The sequence below is a fragment of the Elephas maximus genome, chromosome 4 (assembly GCF_024166365.1).
Source record: "Elephas maximus indicus isolate mEleMax1 chromosome 4, mEleMax1 primary haplotype, whole genome shotgun sequence".
NCBI lineage: Eukaryota > Metazoa > Chordata > Mammalia > Proboscidea > Elephantidae > Elephas > Elephas maximus.
In genome coordinates this window covers 182,758,382-182,781,086 of record NC_064822.1, presented here as the reverse complement: position 1 = coordinate 182,781,086, position 22,705 = coordinate 182,758,382, and the positions used below count along the sequence as shown (strand labels likewise).

The following is a 22,705-nucleotide window of genomic DNA, read 5'->3' as shown; positions in this document are numbered from 1 at the left end:
CAGAAGAGGCATAGTGAGCATTTCAAGCACTTATTGCAGGAGGCTGAGTTATTGCCATGACTGTGGAGGGCAATACCCATTCAAAGCGACGTGGTTGGCTGCCATCTTTGATCCGGGCACTGCTGTTTACAACTCTGCTGGTCAAGAAATTTGGTTGCTATGTGATGTGCACGCTGCCCTTGTTTTCTTTAAAAGGGAGATTAAGTTTCTAACAGGGCATTGACCCATAATTTTTACAAATTCGGGTCTGTTCTGGTTTCACTTCATAGGTCATGACTGAACTGGGAAGAGCTTGTTAGAAGCCCTGTGAATTTGTCCCTTCAGGAAAAGCCTGAACCCACTTTTAAAGAGTGGGCTCGCTTGATTAGGTCAGGCCAGGTTAATCTCCCTTTTGATTAGCTCAAAGTCTACTGACTACTTGTTGCCATCAAGCCTATTCCAACTCATGGTGATCCCGTGTGTTTAAGTGCTCCATAGGGTTTTCTTGGCAGTAATCTTTACAAAAGCAGATCACCAGCCCTTTCTTCCATGGCACTTCTCAATAGGTTCAAACTGCTAACTTTTAGGCTAGTATTTGGGACCAAACGATTTGCACCACCAGGCAAAATTCTTTTACTTTTGCCATACAATGCAACCTAGCCATGAGTAAAATCCCAGCATATTCATAAATTCCACCCACACTCGAAGGGAGGGGATTATACAAGACCTGTACACGGGGGACGGGGATGGCAGCAGGAATCCTGAGGGCCTTGTTTGAATTCTCTTACCACACCTCAAGGCTTGCTTTGACAACCTCATTCTATTGGTCAAAGCAAGAAAAAAAATGTGGTATAATTCCACTGTTTACCAGTCCCAAATTGCAGGCACACTCATGCTGTAAAATTTTCACTCAAGTTGATCCCCCTACCTGGGATGCTCTTCTCATTCTTCACTTGCAGGCAAATTCCTACTCATCTTTCAAATGCCAAATTAGATGTCCCCACCTCTAAGTAGCCCTTCCAGTGTGTCCTCCTTCAGGCAGTGGGCTAATCCCTTATTTATACTCCCAAGTGGAGTAAAGGCCCCTCAAAGATGTCCATGTCCTAATCCCCGGAACCTGTGAATATGTTATTTTACATAGTAAAGGAGACTGTACAGACACAGTTAGGTTAAGGATCTTGAAATGGGAAGATTATCCTGGAGTATCCAGTGGACCCAGTGTAAACCCAAGGATCCTTATAAGAAGGACGCAGGACGACACTCAGAGGAAGTTGATGTGATAACGGAAGCAGACATCAGAGTGGTGCAGCTGTGAGCCAAGGAATGCCAGCAGCCACTAAAAGCTAGAAGAGGCAAGAAATGAATTCTCCCCGAGAGCCTACAGAAGGGAACAGTCCTGCCAATACCTTGACTTTAGCCCAGTGACAATGATTTTGGACTTCTGATCTCCAGAACTGTAAGATAATACATTCATGTCATTTTAAGCCACTAAATTTGTGGTAATTTATTACGGCAGCAATAGGAACCTAATACACCTTTATTCTTGCACTAGGCACACCATATGGCAGGTGTCTGCTCACCTGATAACTGAGGACCTCAAGCCTGGGGCATCTTTGTTTCCTGACAGTTTACCCTAAAGCCTGACTCTTCACAAGAGCTCACAAATGCTTGTTGAAGGAACTAACAAAGGGATTAATGCTTACCTGCCTATCCTGCTGCCTGTCTCCTGCAGCTGAACACACACACACTCATACACACACCTGTATGGCTCACCTGCCCATCCATCTCTTGGAAGGCGGCTCTCCATCATCCACTTGTGCGCCCCAGCTCACCTTGGGGTGGTGGGCAGATGGCTGTTTCTCAGGTAGTGTAGGGATTTTAAGGAGGGGGCAGGGATTTCTCCCATTTTTTAATAATTGGACAAATCAGCAGGGATGCAGGAACCAAAAGCTGAAATTTTGACGGGGTTGATTTGAAGCCACAAGAATTGGTGTTGTAGCACAGAAACGTAAAAATCCTCTTTTCTAATAAACGAGTAATGTCAGCAAGAGACAACTCTGACCCTTAACACACCCTGATTCCTCCCCACCCCCGTCTTGGCTCCACCACAGTCACTAACATGACCGTGAGATCTGTATCTAATGACACAGAAAGATGTCCACTTTATGTCATTAAGAGAGAAAAGTGGGTTCCAGAACGGAGTGAATAGTACCATCCTATTTTGTTTTTTTTTTTTAAAAAAAAGAACATGTATGTAATGTGTGTGTGTATGTGTGTGTGTGTGTGTGTGTTTATACAGGCCTAAATCAGAGGCTGGAAAGATTCGTCAGGATGTTAAAGGTTTTCTCTCAGGGAGATTATAAACGGTTGGGTTTTCCCCCCTTATCTGTATTTTCTTTCTTCTTTTTTTTTTTTTTTAACAAAGAACAAGACTACTGGTGCAATGAAAAATGAAGTTTAAATCATTTCAAAATGAAAGAAAGACAGCATTTTGTGGGGCAGGGCTACTTTGTGTCTATTCCAGGACAGCTCAAGATCTCCCAGCCCCTCCTCAGAATGGAAGCAGGGGTCTGGTCTCCTCCTGAGCAATGGCGGAACCAACGGAGAAGCTGCAGGCGGCAGGAGAGTGACGCGACCAGGGGGCCTGGGAATCAGAAAACACATAGATATGACCGCCAGGGCGGTTTCTGCCGAGTGACCCAAGGATGACCCGCGTGGGGGCCCAATCCAGGGTGCGGCCCCCCTTGCTTTCCATTACTGCCACATTGTCCCCGCTGCGGTCTTCACCGGGCCTCCTGGGTGAAGGCAGGTGCCGCCGCCCAAGACCCGGTCAGAGGACAGCTATACAAGATCACCTCGGCCTTCCTCCCTCGGCCCCATCCACTGCACCCCTCCTGTTCTGCTGTGGCGTTTTTTGTTTTAATTTATCTGAACTAGTTACAAAACCACACTCCCACGAATGCATAAATATTGGATAATGAAAAGGGGGGGGGGTCAGTGTTTTTTAAAAATCCCCGCAGGGCCTGGCAAGGCAGAAGCAAATGCATTTCTGCTGTATCATATTTAACTGTTTGCAAACTTGTGCTGGGAGGATGCGCAGAGGCTGCAGAGTCGTAATTAAGAGCTCCGTCGCCCTCCCCATCTGGGGCCTGGCGAGACCCGCACGGGGTTAAAGGACGGGGGGAAGGCGCCCGCTGTCGGGGGCCGGGATGATGGCGAGGAGGGGAGAACGTGTAAGACAGCTCTGCGCCTGAGCGGGCTTCGCACAAGCGGAACGTCCCCCAGTCTCCGCGCGCCTCTCTCACCGCCAGGCGGTGCCCCTTTAAGAGCCAGCGCGCGCCCCCGCCCCGCGAGCGCTCACTTTCCCTAGCAACCGCCCCGGGGGAGGGGGAGGCCCTGGCAACGGCGCGCCGGCCGGGAGAGTCACGTGACGGTCCGCAGCTGGAGCGCGAGCGCGCGCCCCGCCGCGCGCCCGCCCGCCGGGGCCTGTGCGCTGCGGCGCGTGCGCGAGCGGTGCAGCACCGGCCGCGGGAGCAGGGAGTATTATGGGCTGTGGGTGCCTCTGAGCAAGATGGAGCTGTCTGCAGTGGGTGAGCGGGTCTTCGCGGCCGAATCCATCATCAAGCGGCGGATCCGAAAGGTGAGCCGTCGCCCCGGGCTGGCCGCCTCTCTCCGCAGCCCTTGCCCGCGTACACGGCGGTCTGGGCGCTACGGTTCCGCTAGCCGGGCTCCCTCGCCACCCCCGCGCTGCCGCCGCCTCGCGTCCCCGCATCCTCCCCGCCCCCCACTCCCCCCTTTTTTCGTTCTGTTTTTCAGGGGCGCATCGAGTACCTGGTGAAATGGAAGGGGTGGGCGATCAAGTGAGTGTCGCGGGGGCCAGGGGCGGGGTGGGGGGAGGCTGTGGGTGCCGCGGCCTTTTTTTATTTTTTTGGTGCGCACGTTGGCTCGCTCGGCGTGCGCCTTTGCCTGTCTGGCTCTCGTTTTTTATTTTGTTCCCGGGTCTCTCGGCAGGTACAGCACTTGGGAGCCGGAGGAAAACATCCTGGACTCGCGGCTCATCGCAGCCTTCGAGCAGAAGTGAGTTTGGGACGCTGGCCGGGGCGCGGGGAGGCAGAGGGCCGGGAGGGCGGCGCGGAGAGGGGCCGGGGAAGGGGCGCTTTTTAACCACTGGCGTTTCTCTGACGCAGAGAGAGGGAGCGTGAGCTGTATGGGCCTAAGAAGAGGGGACCCAAGCCCAAAACTTTCCTCCTGAAGGTAACCTGGCCCAACCCCAGCAGCCCCCTCTCGGGCCCCAGCCCCGGCCCAGCACGGGGCCTGGAAGGGAGGGACGGATCCGCGGCCGCCCATGCGGGCGGTCCTTTCCAGAGGGGCCCCAGCTGGCAGGAGGGTGACTGTGAGCCCCCGACAAGCCCTTGGCAGCAGGCCCTGGCCAGCTCCCGCTTCGGAAAGAGGGGCCTGAGAGTGGTGTTGGGGGGGGCGGGGGGAGAAGAATTCTCGCTGACGAAAACCAGCGCCTGGCAGGGCTCGGAAAGGGGGTGAATGAGGCAGGTGGGGGCTGCCCACCTGAGGGGTGGCCAGGAGGGACCACCTTCTGCTCGACTCCCCCACCCTTGAGCTGTTACGCCTTTGCCCAGAGTTAGAACCTTGGAGAAGCTAAGTGCAGTCCCCCTCATGGCGTCATGGCAGGACACAGGGGCAGAGCCATAGCCAGGGTAACAGCACCCAGGGACAGTCTGTAAGTTTGCGCCCGCCACCCGCCAGCCTTGTCGATCCCGGGGAGGGGGGGTAGTGATTCGCTGGCCAGACTCGTCCCTTGGACTTGCGCCTGGGGGCAAATGCCTCCCTTGCTTTGCCTCCGCACAGGGGGAGGCATTTGTGGGCCACCTGCCTCCCCGACCCCCATTGCCTGTCTGCCTCTCAGGGTTTGGTCTGCATGCCTCCCCTTTTCCACCTCTTAGAGCACTAGTAGGGTTTGTGTGCCACATCTCTTCCTTCTTCCTGGCATGGGGTTTCAACTTAAATTTGACCTTAAATCAATTAACTTTAAGTTTAGTACCCAGACTGGGCCGCTGGCTTCACGGCTGTGAGCCTCAGTTTCCCCCACCCCTGGTTGTTTCTAAAGTAGAACCTTGGTCATTGAACGCAAAGCAGATTAGCCATGGCAAGGGAGGTAGCCGAGGTCCAGGGGATGCCATCTTGGGTTTGGGGGTATTTTGGTGAGGGAGAACAGCGTCTGGGGAAGGGAAGGTGCGTGACCCGACGTGGCAGGCAAGGCTGCAGGCGGAACTCCCCAGGTGGCCTCAGTAATCTGGTTAGTGCTTAGGGATGTCTGGGCAAACCCCTTCCCACCCAAACAGGTTGTGACTTTGAGGCCTCTTTGCAGAGAAGACTGTGAGAACGTGGCAATCTCCACTTTGCCCAAAAGGTTCAAAGCCCACCAAGGGTGCAGTAGGGCTCCTGGGGAGTTGAGCATCCACCCGCCGCCCCAGAAAGGACTCTGTATGTGTAAGGGTTTGCTTTGGGTTTAAAGGAGAAGTGAAGAAAATGTTGGTTTTCAGGATTCCATATTTAAATGCCCTCCCCCACCCACCTACACACATCTTCTGGGTTCCACGGAGCAACCTTAACCCTTGATGCTTCTTAGGAGAGATGGGCGGAGCAGCAGGCGTGCTAATGAGCTGCGTGACAGCTTCTCAGCGCACCGGGGGCCCCCTCTAGCGATGAAGCGAGTAATGACAGCTTTGATTCACAACATGGGTTTTTTTTGTTTGTTTTTTGGTAGGTCTTGGGGAGCCCTGGTGGCACAGTGGTTAAGTGCTTAGCTGCTCACCAAAAGGTCAGCAGTTCGAACCCACAAGTCGCTCCACGGAAGAGAGATGTGGCAGTCTGCTCCTGTAGATATTTACAGCCTTGGAAACCCTATGGGGCAGTTCTACTCTGTTCTATAGGGCCTCTATGAGTCTGAATCGACTTTACAATAATGGGTTTTGATTTTTTTCTAGTTCTTGAGTTGACTATGGGCCTAACACAGTGCTGAGCCCCCCACATGGATTCTTTCCTTTAGTCCTCTCAACAGCCCTGTGAAGTGGGAATTATTAACCCATTTTGGCAGATGAGGAAATCAAGGCCCACAGAGGGAAAGTGGCTTACCTGTGGTCCCACTGCCCAACTTCCTGACTTCATCTTGGCTTCTTTTCTTTATCCTGTCCCTCAAGGAGTATGCGTTAGGTTAAGGGGGAAAGGTGAACATGCACAGGAGACCATGAGGGCTGTGGGGTTGGTGGGGCAGGGGATGGAGAAGACCTCCAGCTGGACCTTTCAAAACAGGAAGCATGAGTGTGATACAGCTATTTACAAGGGGCCGTGGAAATCAGCTTGGTTGGAACCGAGTGTACTGTGGGTTCTTTGACCTGAGAGGCAGTGTGGTGTGGTAAACAGATGACAATTAGACCACTTACTTTGTGGCAGGAGCTGTTCCAAGGGGAACAGGAGCCCACTAAGTATGTTCCACTACCCTCATTTTTCAGGTGGGGAAACTGAGGCCAGGGGTGTTAAATAACTTGCCCACTGTCACACAGCTAGTCAGTGGCAGAGTCTAGGCCTCTTAACCTTCTGTAGGGGCTCTAGTACCTGCCAAGCCCTCAGAGCCTTGCCTGTCACCCAGAGTTCAAGAAATGTGTTGGCTGCACTTACCATTTTCACTTCACTAGGCAGTAATTGACTCAACAGTGCCGGGGTTTTTTAGGCAGTAACTACAGTCATATGCATAAGACCCAGAAATGAAGAAGATCCAGGTCCAGCCTTCAAAGAATTCTCAACCTTAGGGGTCTGGGGAGCCAAGTAAACCAGTTTCTTATATTATTTAGAAATTATCAAAGTAAACGTCCCTCATAGACAATTTGAAAACCATACATTAGAACAACATTATTGCTCATAAACCCACCACCTGTGGATTTATTTCGTAATTACTGAGTACTTGCTGTGTGCCAGGCACTGTGCTCTGCAGGTGACAGATATTATTTGGTAGTCACAGGAGCCGCCTGCAGTAGGTACTGTTATGAGAGTGCAGATGGGGAAAGTGAGGCACAGACAGCTGGTTTCGTCCCAGGTCTAATGTTTGCCCACACTCTGCCACTCTCCCGCACAGACTGGCAAACCCCTAATTACAGAAACCTGGGAGCCCGGGCAGTGTGCAGAGAGAGTAAACACCCCAAGGGGTCAGGGGAGTGGGGGGCTCTGCTTGCCATGCCAAGGAAGCCTGGGCTTTTTCCTGCCTTTGTCTGGGAAGGGGTGTGAGGGGCCCAGTCCCTGGGGAGCTGACATGAGGACTGGGTGGCTCAGCTGCCTCTTGGGCAGGTGGAGGTGGCAGCACTGGCACAGGGCAGCCTGAGCCTGTGTGCTACCACCTAGTGGCCAGAGGATTTATCGCTGATTCAGCCCCAGGAGGCCCTTGGCTAATGTTAAAATGTGCGTCTTCCTGGAGGGTGAGGGCCACATTCTAAATAAACCATCCTCTCGTATTCAGCAAACACCATTTCTGGGGATTGCAGTAAAATACAGTCTAATCTTGTTTGACAGGAGTATAAGGCTACCTCCCGGGTGCTGGTTAGGTGTCCAGTGCTCTGCTAGGCTTGGGATGGGGATGTAGAGAGGGGAACTTAGGCGACCACAAACCACAGGTCCCACTCAGGAAGCTCATAGACTTACCGTGGGAGTGTGCTTCCTCTCCATTCCCCACCTGGATGGCTGCAGTAGACGCCTGACTAGTCTCCCTGCCCTCACCTGTCATTTCCTCCAGGAGCCATGTAAAACAGATCCAGTGGTGCCCCATTGTCCCTGCCCTCAGGCTGTCCCTGCCATTGCTTTCAGTTCCTTGATCCCTCTGAGCGCTCACACCCAGAGACCTGACCCGTGGGGTTCTGTCTGCCTGCAGCATTTGTGTCTATTTGCAGGGGCCCTTCCACAGCCCACCTCGCCCTGAGATCTGTGCCTGGGGCTCAGTCAGTGCTCATAAGGGGGCCAGGATTCTCTCCTACTTATGCTTCAGGGCCAGCTTTGATGTCACCTCCTGCAAGCCTGGTCGGTGCCCCGTCTGTGCTCCCCCAGCTCCTGATCCTCCTTTATTACACCAGCTCACTCTGTGTTTTGACCATGTGTAACTTGTCTTCCCTGTAACAGAGCACAGCCCCTGGGGTGGAGGCCATATTTGTTTGAAGTTGTAGCCCCAGCAGCTGGCTGACTCGTTAACCTGTCTTTTGTGGCAGAAGACTGGCGGCGGAAGAGGAGGGCTTCCTTGTCCTTGGCAAGCCCCTTGTCCTCTATTATGTGCCGTCGAGCTGATTTTTGACCCGTAGCGACCCCATGTGACAGAGTACAACTGCCTCATAGGGTTTTCTAGAGAGAGTTCTCTTGGCGCAATGGTTAAGTGCTCGGCTGCTAACTAAAATGTTGGCAGTTTGAATGCACCCAGTGGCTCCGTGGGAGAAAGACGTGGCAATTTGCTCCTGTGAAGATTGCAGCCTAGAAAACTCTATGGGTCAGTTCTACCCCGTCACATGGGTCTCTATGAGTCGAAATCGACTCAAAGACATTAATAACGCCAGATCTTTCTCCCGCAGAGGCACTGGGTCAACCTTTCTGTTAGTAGCCAAGCACTTAGCCATGGCACAGGGCTTCTTCTCTCTTTTTAGTGTCACCTAATAATGAGTGGTTTGGACTGGAGATGGGTTTCTGAGGGCCCTGCCACAGCCCACATCTTGCTGTGAAGTGGAGTGTGAGCTGCTGTAGAGCTCTGGGCTTTAGAGGGACCCCACACCTGGTGGTCGGGGGGCAGGTAAGGAGGTGCAGCTGGGCCCAGGAGCGCGGGACAATATCCCTGGCTGTCCACAGCCTCTGCTCAGCCATTTGCCCCGAAGCCATCTTGGCTCAAAGAGTAGAGCGGTGGTCCCACATCTAGGCCATCCCCCCACTAAACCCGTTTCTGACTGGTTTGGATTATAGCCGGCCTTGCTATCATTTGTGCTGATTAGTTCAGGCCCTGGGCCGCATGGGGCAGACAAATGAGTCAGACCCAGGCAGGGAAGTGCAGTGGTTGAGAGCCTAGAAGATGGGCCCCACCTCAGTCGAGGGGGCGAGGCACTGTTCCAGAGGTACCCCAGGTCACAGGTGCAGCCCATTTGAAGGCAAGCGAAAGCTCAGGGCATTGGGACTCAAGCCCAGTAGGGCTCAGGCATGGGGTGGAGCAGGGTGAACTTCCGCCCTCCTGTCTGTTGCCAGATTTCCACCAAGGAGTACCAGGCTCGGCTGGGATGCTTCCCAGAGCAGGGGGCACCTGGGGCATCTGAGCAAAGGGCTGCTGTCCTGTGCATACAAACCCTGTCCTGATTGTTGTTGTATGCCACTTCTGACCAGGGGCTCATGTAGAGAAGGGATCCTGGGAAAAGCTAGCAGGGGTCGTGGTGGTAGGGAAAGGTTAGGTCTTGGAGTTGGGCCTGGACTGAGGTCCTCATTTGCCCTCTGACCTTTGGCAAGTTGCTTCACCTTGTTGAGCCCCAGCCTCCTCACCTTTAGATGGGGCATGAGCACCACTCCTTCCCTGAGGCTCTCAGGGTGGTGTAGTGAGAGACTGCCTGTGGACCGCTGGCACCAGGCATCCAGAGGAGGCCAGCGGGAGTCCTGAGCACCCCCATCCAGCCCCCTCCTTACCACGCACAGGCCCAGGCCCCTGCTGAGCCCAGCCCCTCACTCTCCCCCACAGGCCTGGTCTCACCCAGCCCCTCCTTTTCCCCATCCCGGTAGGCCCAGGCCCCTCACCCACCCCCCCCCCCCTCCGGCCCAGGCCTCCTGTCCAGCACCTTGCTCCTGCATGCAGAATACTGCCCAGCCCCCTGCTCTCCCTGAAGGCCCTGTCCACCTCCTTGCTCAGACCCCACACAGCCGCCTGCTTTACTGCCCAGGCCCCTTGCCCAGCCCCTTGCTCCCCCCTCCCCGCAGCCCAGGCGTGGCCCCCGCCAACACGCCTACCCCGTAGGCCCCGCCCCTTGCTCCGCTCCCAGGCCAGGCCCAGCCCCCGCAGGCTCCCTGCCCAGCCCTCAGCTCCCTCTCCTCTCAGGCCCGGGTCCGGGCCCCGCCCACCCCCACCCGCCCGCTTTCAGGCACGGTTCCGGGCTCCCAGCCCCGCCCTCAGCTCCCTCTCCCCGCAGGCCCGGGTCCGGGCCCCGCCCACCCCTGCTCTCAGGCCCGGGTCCGGGCCCCGCCCACCCCTGCTCTCAGGCCCGGGTCCGGGCCCCGCCCACCCCCACCCGCCCGCTTTCAGGCACGGTTCCGGGCTCCCAGCCCCGCCCTCAGCTCCCTCTCCCCGCAGGCCCGGGTCCAGGCCCCGCCCACCCCTGCTCTCAGGCCCGGGTCCAGGCCCCGCCCTCAGCTCCTCTCCTCTCAGGCCCGGGTTCAGGCCCCGCCCACCCCTCCCCACTCCCACAGGCTCCCACCCCAGCCCTTCGCTCTCCCTCTCCCTCTCCCCGCAGGCCCGGGCCCAGGCGGAGGCCCTCCGCATCAGCGATGTTCACTTCTCTGTCAAGCCGAGCGCCAGTGCTTCCTCCCCCAAGCTGCACTCCAGCGCAGCCGTGCATCGGCTCAAGAAAGACATCCGCCGCTGCCACCGCATGTCCCGCCGCCCGCTGCCCCGCCCGGACCCCCAGGGGGGCAGCCCCGGCCTGCGCCCCCCTATCTCACCCTTCTCCGAGACGGTGCGCATCATCAATCGCAAGGTGAAGCCTCGGGAGCCCAAGCGGAACCGCATCATCCTGAACCTGAAGGTGATCGACAAGGCCGCAGGCGGAGGGGCTGCGGGGCAGGGGGCCGGGGCCCTCGCCCGCCCCAAAGTCCCCTCACGGAACCGTGTCATCGGCAAGAGCAAGAAGTTCAGCGACAGCATCCTGCGCACCCAGATCCGCCACATGAAGTTCGGGGCCTTTGCGCTCTACAACAAGCCCCCACCCACCCCCCTGTTGCCCCCACCTGCCAGCAAGGCCGACACTGCTGTCCCCCAGGGCCCCGGGCTGCTCCTGGCCGCTCCCACCGCCCCCTACGATGCCCGCAGCTCCAGCTCCTCCGGCTGCCCCTCACCAGCACCGCAGTCATCCTCCGACCCTGATGACGTGCCCCCCAAGCTGCTCCCCGAGACCCTGAGCCCATCAGCCCCCGACTGGCGTGAGTCGGAGGTGCTTGACCTGTCCCTCCCAGCAGAGTCGGCAGCCACCAGCAAGCGGGCTCCCCCTGATGTCACTGCTGCCCCCAGCCAGGCGCTCCCCCCAGCCCCCGTGCCGGCGGGTGCCTCTTCCGAGCCTGAGGCCGGGGACTGGCGCCCCGAGATGTCCCCCTGCTCCAACGTGGTTGTCACCGATGTCACCAGCAATCTCCTGACGGTCACCATCAAGGAATTCTGCAACCCTGAGGATTTCGAGAAGGTGGCGGCTGGGGTGGCAGGTGCCACCGGGGGAGGTGGTGGCAGTGGGGCCAGCAAGTGAGGGGGCTCCACCAAGGAGAGGGCTTTGGGGGGGGCCTCCTGCCCAGAGTCATCCTCTTGTTGCACCCCCACCCTCACCCTCACCTGCCTGTGCTTTGCTTGTTCAAATGGCTCAGTGTTGACCCTGGGATGGGACTGGGCAGTTGGAGCCCTGAAGCCCAGTGGGTGGGGGAGGTTGTGGGAGAGGTTAGGGCCAGGACAGGCTGAGAGCGCTGAGAAGTGCTCCTTCCCGGCACCCTCTCTGTCTCACACACAGTGGATCCCGCTGGGTGGTTTCTGGGGAGCCCCAGAACCTAGGGTCCACCTGCTCCTCCACATCCCACTCAGTTCCCCCAGCTTGCTTCCTGCTCTGATGTACAGCGCCCGATTCCTCGGTGCTACCTGGCAGCTGTGGGGGCCGTTTGGAGAGCCCCCACCTAGGGCGGGCACGTTCCTTTCCCTCTCCAGATGCCCGGGCAGAGGAGCAAAGATGTGTTCCTATCTTTTGGGCAAGGCCCAGGACAGAGGTCAGGGATGAGGCCAGGCTCGGCCGCTGCCTTCCCACCAGAAGCGAGGTCAGAGGCATGGGTCTTCCCTGCTGACCCTGGGATGAGGCCCAAGCAGTCCCCCTGATCCCCACTCTCCAGCATCCTAACCCCCATCTTGAAGGCGGGAGGCTGTAGCAGGGAGCTCACCCTGCCACAGCTTCCCGGCGTCTAAAGACCCCTTCAGTTCTCGACCAAAGGTGCTATAAGAGCCTGCTGCGGTAGCTGCGGTTGTGCGTGTTTGTCCGCCACCCCTTGGCGTGTTTGTGCGTGTATCCGTATGTGCATTGGGCGTTAGGCCCCAGGTTTCCAGATGGCACCCTTACAGTTCTTGAGAACGAATAGGGTCATTGAAGGCCTGAACCTTCCCTCGCAGTCAGCTCGGGTCTTAGGAGATGGTGGCAGAAGCCACCCGGCCTGCCTTCCCAGCCCAGTGTGATGAGGGCATATGCCTTCTGCCTTAGGGGTGGTCAGCCTGACCAGTCAGGCCTTCACTGCAGACATGGCATGTTGCGGACTGAGGTGGAGAGGGGGACCCCCACTCCAAGCTTCACCTTCTTCCTGGGGATTTGGGGAGGAAGGGGGAAGCTTGGCAACCTTCCCCAGGGGTCTCCCCAGCTCCTCTCAACCCCCTCTGTTTTGCTTCTGACGCTGAGGCTTTCTCGCAGCCCAGCCTGCTCGAAGCAGCCAGAGGCCTCTGAGGCCCTGGGCAGCCTCTGTTTTCCGTGTGCTGCCAGGGAGTGAGGCGTCTATGCCAGTGGCAGAGACCAAAGCCCCAATTTGAGGCCAGGCGTTGGGAGAATAGGCAGGCCAAAGGGGCAGGGCCGCAATGAGGGGCTGTGCTCCAGGAGAGTGAGGGTATTTGGTCTCAGGAGCAGGGCCAGGGGCCTGGCAGCCTGGCCTGACCACTACCAGGGTCTCAGTTTGACCTGGGTGTCATGACCCTGTCGTGGCTCCAGATAGCTCCCCCGTGTGTGCAACAGTTGGTACTTCCGATTTGGTAGCAGGTAGCCGAAGGCAGGAAGGAGGCAGAAAGGGAATCCAGTCAGCCAACGGATGCCCTTTGTCCCTAAGCGTGGGAGAACACTCTCTCCTGAGTCTCCCTGCCAGGGACTTCGGCACAGCCTGTCCTACCCCCACCCCTAACCCCACCCCCAGGTTGTTGAACAGGGGCCCTCACAGGAGGGGACCAGCACACCTGGACCCTGCCCTGCCCCTTGTGTTGGCTCTGTGGCCCTCCAAGTGCCAATTGGCTTTTCCCCCAAATAAGGGCTGGTATTTCTTCTCCGTCCTTGGAGGTGATTTCCCCCCTGATCCCCCCTCCCCCAGGCGAGCGACCACCTGGGTACCAATTACAGGTGTTTTCCAGAGACCATAGAAATGTGTTTTCCTGAGGGTCTGTGTCATTTGTGACTTTTTTTGTAAAGAAGTTGTGTTTTCAGAGGTGATTTTATGACAGGAAAGTGAAAGAATTAGTTTTGCAAAAAAAAAGAAAAAAATAGAAAAAAAGAAATAGAAAAAATATTGTGGGATTCCTATGGGGTGGGGGGTGGGGAGAAAGATATTTAAAGAAAAAATAGTAACGCAGTGATTGCACAGGTGAGGTGGCAATGTGAGGGAAGGGGGTAGAGGGCTAGACTTGGCTGGCGGGTCCCCCAGAGGCGCTATGGGGACAGCCCCATGGCCAGCCACCCTCCTTCCCTGGCCCAAGGCTGGGGGAGCCCTCCCTGCTGTCCTGGGCCCAGACTTTCTCTACTCCGCATCCTTCCTGCTCAAAGGGAACTAGCCAGAAGCTGCAAGGGTAAGTGGAAGCTGAGGAGAACTGAGCTTTGGGACAGGATGGGGTGGGGGCCAGCAGGGGGCCATTGCCAGGACCCACTGTTGGTAATTTGTTCCAGGAAGGCCGGTGGCTAGGTACGCTTCAGTTTCTTGCTCCCCTACATTGGTTTTCCAGCCTGTTGGGCCATCTGGTCCTACCACTCCCACCCATGGGGGGCATCACCCCAAAGACCAGGACACCCCTGAGCTTCCCTGGCCAGGGAGGGGATGCAGGCTTCAGAAAGAAAGAAGCTGTGGATCCTGGGAGAACCGGGTGTGGCTCTAAGGATTGGGGTCACTGTGGGGAGAAGTCCCTTCTTTCTTGGGCTTTCTATGGGCGCATTGCTGCCCAGACCCTCAAGCCGGGCCACCCCACCTCAAGTGCGTGCAGAGGCACCCATGCACACTGCCTGGGGGCGGAGGGCAAGACCTATTGGAGCCCTCTTTACCTCTCTTCCAGGGTGGCTCTGAGCTTGGGCCCCCAAGTTCCAGCCCCCTACTTGCACGGACCAGCCATCCATGGGCCCTTCCCCACCCCATGCTGCTTTTCCATTTTCCTAATTACCCAGCAGGAGTTGCAGTCCGGTTTGCTTTATTTTTGTATGTGAAATGCCCCCCAGAGCCCATCTCCTACATTCGATATTGGTTGGGGTCTCTGTCATCTCCCCTTCGATGCCACTCCCTCCCGTGTCATAGGAAGCAGGTGAGGCCTGGTTTGAGACTGAAAGTTGGCACCCAGTCCTGTCCCGTTTTCCTTCTGATCCTTAGTTTGCCCTTCTGTGAAATGGCTGTATTGGGCAGCAGCAGCTCTTCCTAAAGCGCTCCTGGTGTGGAGCAGCAGTGATGGTCGAGATTGTGGTGCTGGGGCCTCCAGCCTCCCACAGCCCTTCTCTACTTTTCCCCCTGCAAAGGGGTCAAGGTCAAAATGAGCCTCATATGACCCTATTCTGCCCTGGATAGAGGCAATGATCAGTCCCCAGCCTCATTGTGAGGTGGGCAGAGTGGGTGGGGTCGCCCCATCAAAGATGAGGAAACAGGCCTAGAGGCAGGGCCTGGAGTGCAAGCTGCTCTGGCGTTTTAGGGAAGGCCCCCCTTGAGAAGGTGGGGCCAGGCCTCGAAGTCACTGCCAGGCAGTCTGTCTGGTGGACCCCTGAGCCGGCCAGCCTTGAAAGACGCTAGGCCCCTGAGGGTGCACGCGGCTGGAGGGTCAGCACAGAGGAGGACACTGCCTGTGAGGGAGATCTGCGGGGACCCAAGGGCACCCCCCTACCCCACCTTTCTGGGGTTTTTTAGTTTGGTTTTTTTATGTTTTTGCACTTCCCCCACGCTGGCCAGTGGAGCCCGCCTGGGCAGGCCCACACCCCGGCCCCCTGCACTAGCCCAGGCAGCTTCTTTGGGGTTCATATGATTTGAGGAATCACTTTTGTAAAGAAGAAAGGAAGGTTTTTAAAGGTTTTGTTTTCTGTCTGCATCTGTTGGATTCAGAGAGCCCAGAATGAGGGGCTAAAACCCGAGGAGAGGGGCTCCCCAGTGCTGTCTCGCAGGGCATCAGCTAGGCAAAGGGGGGTGATGGCCTAATGGGAAATCGTTGGCAAGGGGCAGAGGGCAGAAGGAACAAAGTTTCAGGGCTGCCCTTGGTGTCGGGACGTAGTGCAGATGGAGACGTCTTTTTGTTGGTTTTAATTTAAAAACACAAAGGCCTAAAGAAATATGTATCTTATAATTTTTTTAATTTTTGAAAAGCTCATTTAATGACTCGTGCACGAATGAATTCTATATATATAGTATACATATATAGCTATATTTGGGGAGGGGCGCTGTCTCTTTTCTCGCTCTCATTTTTAAAATTAAAGTGTCGTTGCCTTTGTCTGTGGTTCAACCATCCAGCTCCCAGCTGGCTAAACTTTGCCTCCAGTGATTCAAGATAGGAAAGTAGCTGGGGTTGGCAGGAGGTGAGGGACTGTGGCGTGGGTCCCCCACGGCCCTCCTGCCCCTCCCCAGTGGAGATTGCGGGTGCAGAAGACAGGGTGGGGTTTTGGTTCTGGTCTGGACTCAGTCTTTTCTGGGCTGGGGGAGGGCGGGTTGGTGCCGATTACTCTTGTCTTGTATGTTTCGTTCTGCTGCTCTTCAATATTGTATCAATGCCAGGAAGTAGGGGGTAAAGAATCTCTTTTGCCCCCCAAATAAATTGTCACATTCCGAAGCGAAGGCCCAGCCCTTGGGACGGGAGTGTGTGTGTGTGGTTTCTTCCACCTGAACTGTGGTCATTACACAGCATTGGGCCTTACCTGCTCCAGGTGAGGACAGAAAGGCCCTGCCCCAGGGGAAGCACCACCATGTCCCGCAGCTGGCCAGTATCCCACATGTCCAGTCCGTTTCCCGGCTCCTGGCCTCCCACATTCCTCCACCTCACGACTTTCCAGCCAGCCGAGGTAGGCCATGGGCACCAAGGTGGCGAGTAGCCTGTGTTTGTGGAGAACTGAGATGCCTGCCTTAAGGATAACTAGTAGGCAGGCACCTGGGGGGAGCGGGGGTCCTACCACTGTGGGCCTTCCTGTTGGAATCATAGTACCCAGAGAGGGAGGGTCCTGTGGCAGAATAAACCTCAGGTGGGGAGGCGGGCTTTAGATTTCCAGAGTGGGAGAGCAGGCCTGGGGGGCGAAGTGGGACATGGCTGCTGTTGCCCTTGGTTCCCACAGTTTTGACACAACGTGGCCTTTTTGACAATGAGCTGTCCCGTGGTTCCTCACACAGGTGCTGGGCTGGGCGCTTGTGCCTTCTTTGAGTAGACCACCAGCCTCCTCCCCACAGAGCAGGGCAGCCCTAGGCAAACTCCATCCCTTCCTCCCAAGCCTGCACAGGGCCTGTGAGCTCCATCTCAGGACAAGCTGCCACCCTTGGCCACCCATTTGCCAGGGCTTAAGCTTAGCCGTTGCCCTTGACTTTTTCCTCACCAAACCGAACCCATTGCCACTGAGTCCATCCCGACTCATAGCAACCCTATAGGACACAGTAGAACTGCCCCATAGGCTTTCCACATCTTTACAGATTTACAGACGACGCACTGCACTGGGCAAGTCAGCCGCAGAAGGTCTCTTTTAAGTGTTAAAAACCAAAGATGTCACTTTGAGGACTAAGGTGCCCCTGACTCTAGCCAGGGTTTTGTTTGTTTGTTTGCTTGTTTTTAGATAAACCTTCCATCCCTCCGTGAATTTGGTTTGCCAACTTTTTAATGTAGTATACTTTCATATATATTTGAATACATTTTGAACTTTTCAGTTTATTTCTGCACACGATACACCCTGCTTTAATTATTACGATTTTTTAACATATTTAAATGCCAGTGATATTAGCCTCTGCCATCATTCCTCCCCAGTTACTCATGTTTTTTCAAGTCTTTCCTGGGTATTCTTCCAAACAAACTTTAGAGTAGTGTCTTTAGAATTGCAACTGATGTTAAATTACAAATAATTGTGGGAGAAATAAATGTGACATATTAAGCTTTTCTATCAAGGAATAGAGTTTTTTGTTTTTTTCTTTTTGTAGAGGAGGATTTACAGAACAAACTAGCTTCTCATTAAATGATTACTACATATATTGTTTTGTGACATTGGCTACCAACCCTATGACATGTCGGCACTCTCCCTTCTCAACCCTGCGTTCTGTATCACCATCTTTCCTGTCCCCTCCTGCCTTCTAGACCTTGCCACTGGGCTGATGTGCCCATTTAGTCTTGTTTTGTTTTATGGGCCTGTCCAGTCTTTGAAGGGTGACCCTCAGAAGTGACTTCATTATTGAGCTAAAAGGATGTCCGGGGGCCATACTCTCAAGGTTTTTCCAGTAAGTCTGGTCTTTTTTTGTGAGTTAGAATTTTGTTCTACATTTTTCTCCAGCTCTGTCCAGGATCCTCTATTGTGATCCCTGTCAGAGCAGTTGATGGCAGCCCGGCACCATCTAGATGTGCTGGACTCAGTCTGGTGGAAGCTGTGGTAGTTGTGGTCCATTAGTCCTTTGGACTAACCTTTCCCTTCAAGCCAGGGCATTTTCAGTCATCTCATATGCAACACAAACTCGGACAATGAATAAGGAAGACCGAAGATTTGATGCCTTTGAATTGTGATGTTGGCGAAGAATGTTGAATATAACATGGACTGCCAAAAGAATCAACAAATCTGTCTTGGAGTACAGCCAGAATGCTCCTTAGAAGTGAGGATGGTGAGACTTTGTCTCTCGTACTTTGGACGTGTTATCAGGAGGGACCAGTTCCTGGAGAAGGACATCATGCTTGGTAAAGTGGAGGATCAGGAAAAAAGAGGAAGACCTTCAATGAGATGGATTGACACAGTGGCTGCAGCAATGGGCTTAAACGTAGCAACGATTGTGGGTGTGGTACAGGACCAGGCGATGTTTCGTTCTTTTGTACATGAGGTTGCTATGAATTGAAACCTACTCAACAGCACCTAATAACAGCCTCTACAGAAGCAGACTGCCACATCCTTCTCCCTCGGAGCGGCTGGTGGGTTTGAACCACTGACCTTTAGGTCAGCAGCCGAGAGCTTAACTGCTGTGCCACGAGGGCTCCTTGCTTCCTCACCACCCGCCCCCCTTCAAATGCTGAATTGCTGGTACTAAGAGCATCTTTCTCAAATGTCTCCCCACCCTGTGTCTCCTGCCTGTCTCCCCCAGAGGTGACCCCACCTAGGCCTTCACTGTTGCCCCTTTGGCAAAAGCCGCCCTGGTCTCTCAGCCTCCGATCTTAACTGCACTCAGCCCCACACATCTTCCCCAGCAGGGCCGTGGACATTTGGAAGACCCTCAGGGTCACCTCCCCAATTCCTCAGCCAAAGCCCTGCCTGCGGGAGGCATCTTCCCCCAGCCCCATCTGCCCCTTACTGCCTGCAGTGCTCTCCCCTCCCACCTGGGGGTGCTGACCTGCCTTCCCCAGTGCCCTGGCTCCTCCCTCGGACTGACCTGTGGTCTTGTGCATCTCACTCCCAAACAGCAGGGCCATGTCTTCAGCACCTCTGTGCCCCCAGTTCACAGCTTGGCTCCTGGCACATTGTAGGCCTTTGATTCATCTTCCTCAAATTTTCCTGAGGGTCAGCCCTCCTCCTTGTGTTAATGGAAACAGGGAGGCTTGGGGGTGGCTGACTTGGGCTTTGAGCTTGGCCCTTGGTCTCCAGTGTGATTCATCAAATGGTCCCTGAGCCCCGGGGACAGCAATACAAGTGGGAGCCTGGACCTGCCTGTGACTGGGCATAGACTCAGGGGCCAAAGAAGCCGGGCAGGCAGGCCGAGTGAGGACAAGGCAGGGGGCAGGGGAAGGAGTCAGCCGTGGAGTTAGGGCTGACCCATCTCCAGGCACCCACTCCACGCCACCCCTACGTCTTCATCTGGAGCACCTGGCTCAGTGCTCTGTTCCCAAGAAATCCCCATTTAGCACTTAATTAAAAAAAAAAAAAAGAAAAGAAAAACAAGGATGATCAGTGCACCTACTACGTGCTGAGCACTGGCGAGCACTACACTGGTCTCGCCTGTCTGACCCCTCACCACTGCCGAGCGAGGTTGTGCCTTATGAGCAAATGGGCCAGGTGGGGAGGAGAGGGCAGAGAATTGAAGTAAATAAAGAATTCGTTTGCCCAAGCCTCCGCACCTATAGTGGGATGGAGACTCACCCCGACCCATCTCTTCCACCCTGAAACCCATGCTCCCCCATGCTCCGGGGCATGAGGACACTGGGGCTGCCCTGAGGCTATGGTTCACCCTGAGCTAGTGTCACTGCTGCTCGTTGTCACAAGACATGCCATTACTCAGCCACTAAGTCTGTTTATTAGTTGAGGGTTAATGAGTGTGACCACAGCAATTTCTAAAGGAGGAACTGAAGGATTTGTGATGAGGACCAGGCAAGACCAAGCAAAGCGCCCACAAGCAAGCAGACTCTTGGCTTGGGTGAGTCAGGTGGGAACACACAACCGCAGCTGGCTTTACGGGGGTCCTCTGCCAGGCAGGACCTGACCTAGCCCCATCCCTTACCTCACCCTATTCCTGGGTCAGAGTCAGTGATGGGGTGAAGGTCAGGATTGGGACAACGTAAGGGATGGGGGTTGGGATGGGGTGAGAATGACTGCTTTGCAAAATGACTTGGTCATTTTTTTTTTAATTGTAGTAAAAATATATATAATAAAATTTTCCATTTCAATATTTTTACATGTACAATTCAGTGGCATTAGTTACATTCATTATGTTATACAACCATCGCCACTATCCATTTCCAAATTTTTCCACCACCTGAAACAGCACTGGTCATTTTTTTAAAGCTCAGAGTCTAATGGTCTTTTGGTCCTTGCTGAGCTGTGCCTGGAGTGAAAAGGCGGGCCAGAGTGGTGGCAGCAAAACGTCAAAGCACCTGTTAACATCAGCTAACAAGCCTGGGTGCTGAGTGTGCCCTCTTTGTGCAGGCTGCTGGCTGCAGAGAAGGCATGCTCCATAAAGGCCTCCATAGCCTGCAGAAGCCATACACACAAGGTACACCTGATCCATAGTAGAGGGATCAAAAAGGGAGCGGCAGGTGAGAGGCCCCGGCATCCTTTGAGACCCACGCACCTGAGCACCTGAAAGGGAAGCTGTGAGCTCAGAAGAGCCATCAGAGAATACAGGCCACTCGAGGGTGAAACTGCTGAAATAGTCCTGGTGAGAGATAATGAGGCCTACAGCAGTGGAGAGCACAGGATGTGGCCAGAGTAGAAGGATGGTTAGGAGATAGGATTGGATAATTGATTGGCTTTGAAAGCTTGAGAGAAGGAGCGTCTAAAAAACTCCTGGGTTACCAGTGAAGGCAAATGAGTAGGTGTTGGCACCACTCACAGCCAGGGAACTTGGCATGGAGTCGGCTTGGGAGGGAAGGTAAGTTCAGCTTGGGACACCTTGAGTGTGAACCTAGCAGAGGGCCCAGGAAGCATTTTCATCTGTGGATTTGAGTCCTGCCCCAACCTGGTACTGCTAGAAAAGCCTGTCCCTTTGTTGAAGAGTCTTTGCCCCTGGGCCCACCTCACCTCTGAGGTGACTGGTCACCATCCCTCCTGGAAGGACCACCAGGACTTAGGTGCTGAGCTCTTGAGGCCACCAGGGAATTCCAGGGACCCATACCCCCTCCTCCTGCCTCTCCACTACTGCATGCCTTTCATCTTACCAAACACCCAGGTGAGATTGTGAGGCAGGTGACTGGGAATGATTAACTCCATCTCACAGGTGAGGAGGTGGGGCCTAGAGAGGGAAGGGCTTCCTGAGGTCACTTGGAGCATCTAAGAAAGTAAAGAAATCCCCAGGGACCAAAAACAAAAAGGAAGCCAAAAATCAGAGAGACAAGCAGATGCTGGTTTTTTACTTCCCCGCAGGCTGGGGCTATGGGTGGCGGGTGGGGATGGGGTTTCAGGTTTTAAGCATTTACTGATCTTGGAAACCAAGGAACTTGGATTTTAATAGGGATGCCACCACCTGTCTGTCAGTGTGTAGTATTGTGGTGGCTTGCATGTTGCTATGATTCTGAAGGCTATGTCACTGGTATTTCAAATACCAGCAAGGCCACCCATGGTAGACGTGTTTCAGCAGAGCTACCAGACTAAGACAGACTAGTATGAAAGGCCTGGTGATCTACTTCTGAAAATTAGCCAATGAAAACTCTATGGATCACAACAGGATACTGTCCAATATAGTGCTGGAAGATGAAACCTCTAGGTTGGAAGGTACTCCACACACACAGTGGCCGCAATAATGGTCTCGAGCATACAAACAATCCTGAAGATGGCCAGGACCAGACAACATTTTGTTCTGTTGTACCTGGGGTGGCCACAAGTTAGAGCCAACTCTGCAGCAACTAATAACATATAGGGATAGGAGGCAAGGCCTTGGGGCGCCAGAGATTTGTAACTGAACCCATGAATAAAGCTGGACCCATATTCTCAGTAAAACAGCAAATGGGGCGGTAGTTGCCCGTTTGCAAAGGGAGATGTCAAGGAAGTTGTCTGTCTCATTTTCAGCTCTGCTGGAAAAATAAAATCTCCCTTGAGAAGTTGTAACTCTAGACCTTCCCTGACACAAATTTGGTGTTTAAATTTACATTACCCACATGGCCCCAGAATTTCCAAGCCTAGAAATTAATATAAAAAGCAAACCTAGGTTGGGTAAAGGAGCCCTGGTAGTGTGACGGTTAAGTAGTCAGCTGCTAACCGAAATGTGGGTGATTCAAACCCACCAGCCGCTCCTCAGGGGAAGAAAGACCTGTCAATCTGTTCCCATAAAGATTATAGCCTAGGAAATGCTATAGGACAGTTCTACCCTGTCTTACAGGGTCAATGTGAGTCAGAATCAACTCAAAGGCTCACAACAACAGAGCATATGGTAGAAGCAAATATAGTCATCCCTCCATATCTGTGGGGGATTGGTTCCAGCACCCCCACGGATAACAAAATCTGCAGACGCTCAAGTCCCTTATATAGAAATGGTGTAGTATTTGCCTATCACCTACGCACATCCTCCCACATACTTTAAATCATCTCGAGATTACTTATAATACCAAAAACAGTGTAAATGCTATATAAATACTTGTCATACTGTATTGTTTAGGGAATAATGACAAGATGCAAGGTGAACAATGCTCAAACAATAGTGCTGGAGAGAGACTGAGGCTCTGTGAAATGGCAGGAGGCTACAGCAGGGTATGCCTACACACCACTTCATTCGTATGGATTCGGTGTAGTGCTTGGTGCATGGCAAATTCAAGTTTTGCTTTTTGGACTTTTTTTTTTTCCAAATATTTTCTATCCACGCTGATTGAATCCGCAGATGTGGAGCCTGTGGATAC

The 22,705-nt window shown here is 54.3% G+C and overlaps 1 protein-coding gene across 1 annotated transcript; it reads left to right on the top strand.

Moving 5' to 3' along the window:
• Positions 1-3,456: 3,456 nt before the first annotated feature.
• CBX6 (chromobox 6) lies at positions 3,457-13,578 on the top strand. The gene is made up of 5 exons (XM_049884455.1): positions 3,457-3,619; positions 3,796-3,839; positions 3,991-4,056; positions 4,167-4,233; positions 10,503-13,578. The coding sequence occupies exons 1-5, from the start codon at positions 3,551-3,553 to the stop codon at positions 11,502-11,504; spliced, it is 1,248 nt and encodes a 415-aa protein (XP_049740412.1). The 5' UTR covers positions 3,457-3,550; the 3' UTR covers positions 11,505-13,578.
• Positions 13,579-22,705: the final 9,127 nt, after the last annotated feature.

Bases quoted from the DNA above. Each gene is read 5' to 3' on its own strand.
- CBX6 (XM_049884455.1), top strand. From the start codon at position 3,551: ATGGAGCTGTCTGCAGTGGGTGAGCGGGTCTTCGCGGCCGAATCCATC. The intron at 3,840-3,990 runs GTGAGTGTCGCG...GTCTCTCGGCAG, and splicing joins TGGAAGGGGTGGGCGATCAA to GTACAGCACTTGGGAGCCGG. The intron at 4,057-4,166 runs GTGAGTTTGGGA...TCTCTGACGCAG, and splicing joins ATCGCAGCCTTCGAGCAGAA to AGAGAGGGAGCGTGAGCTGT.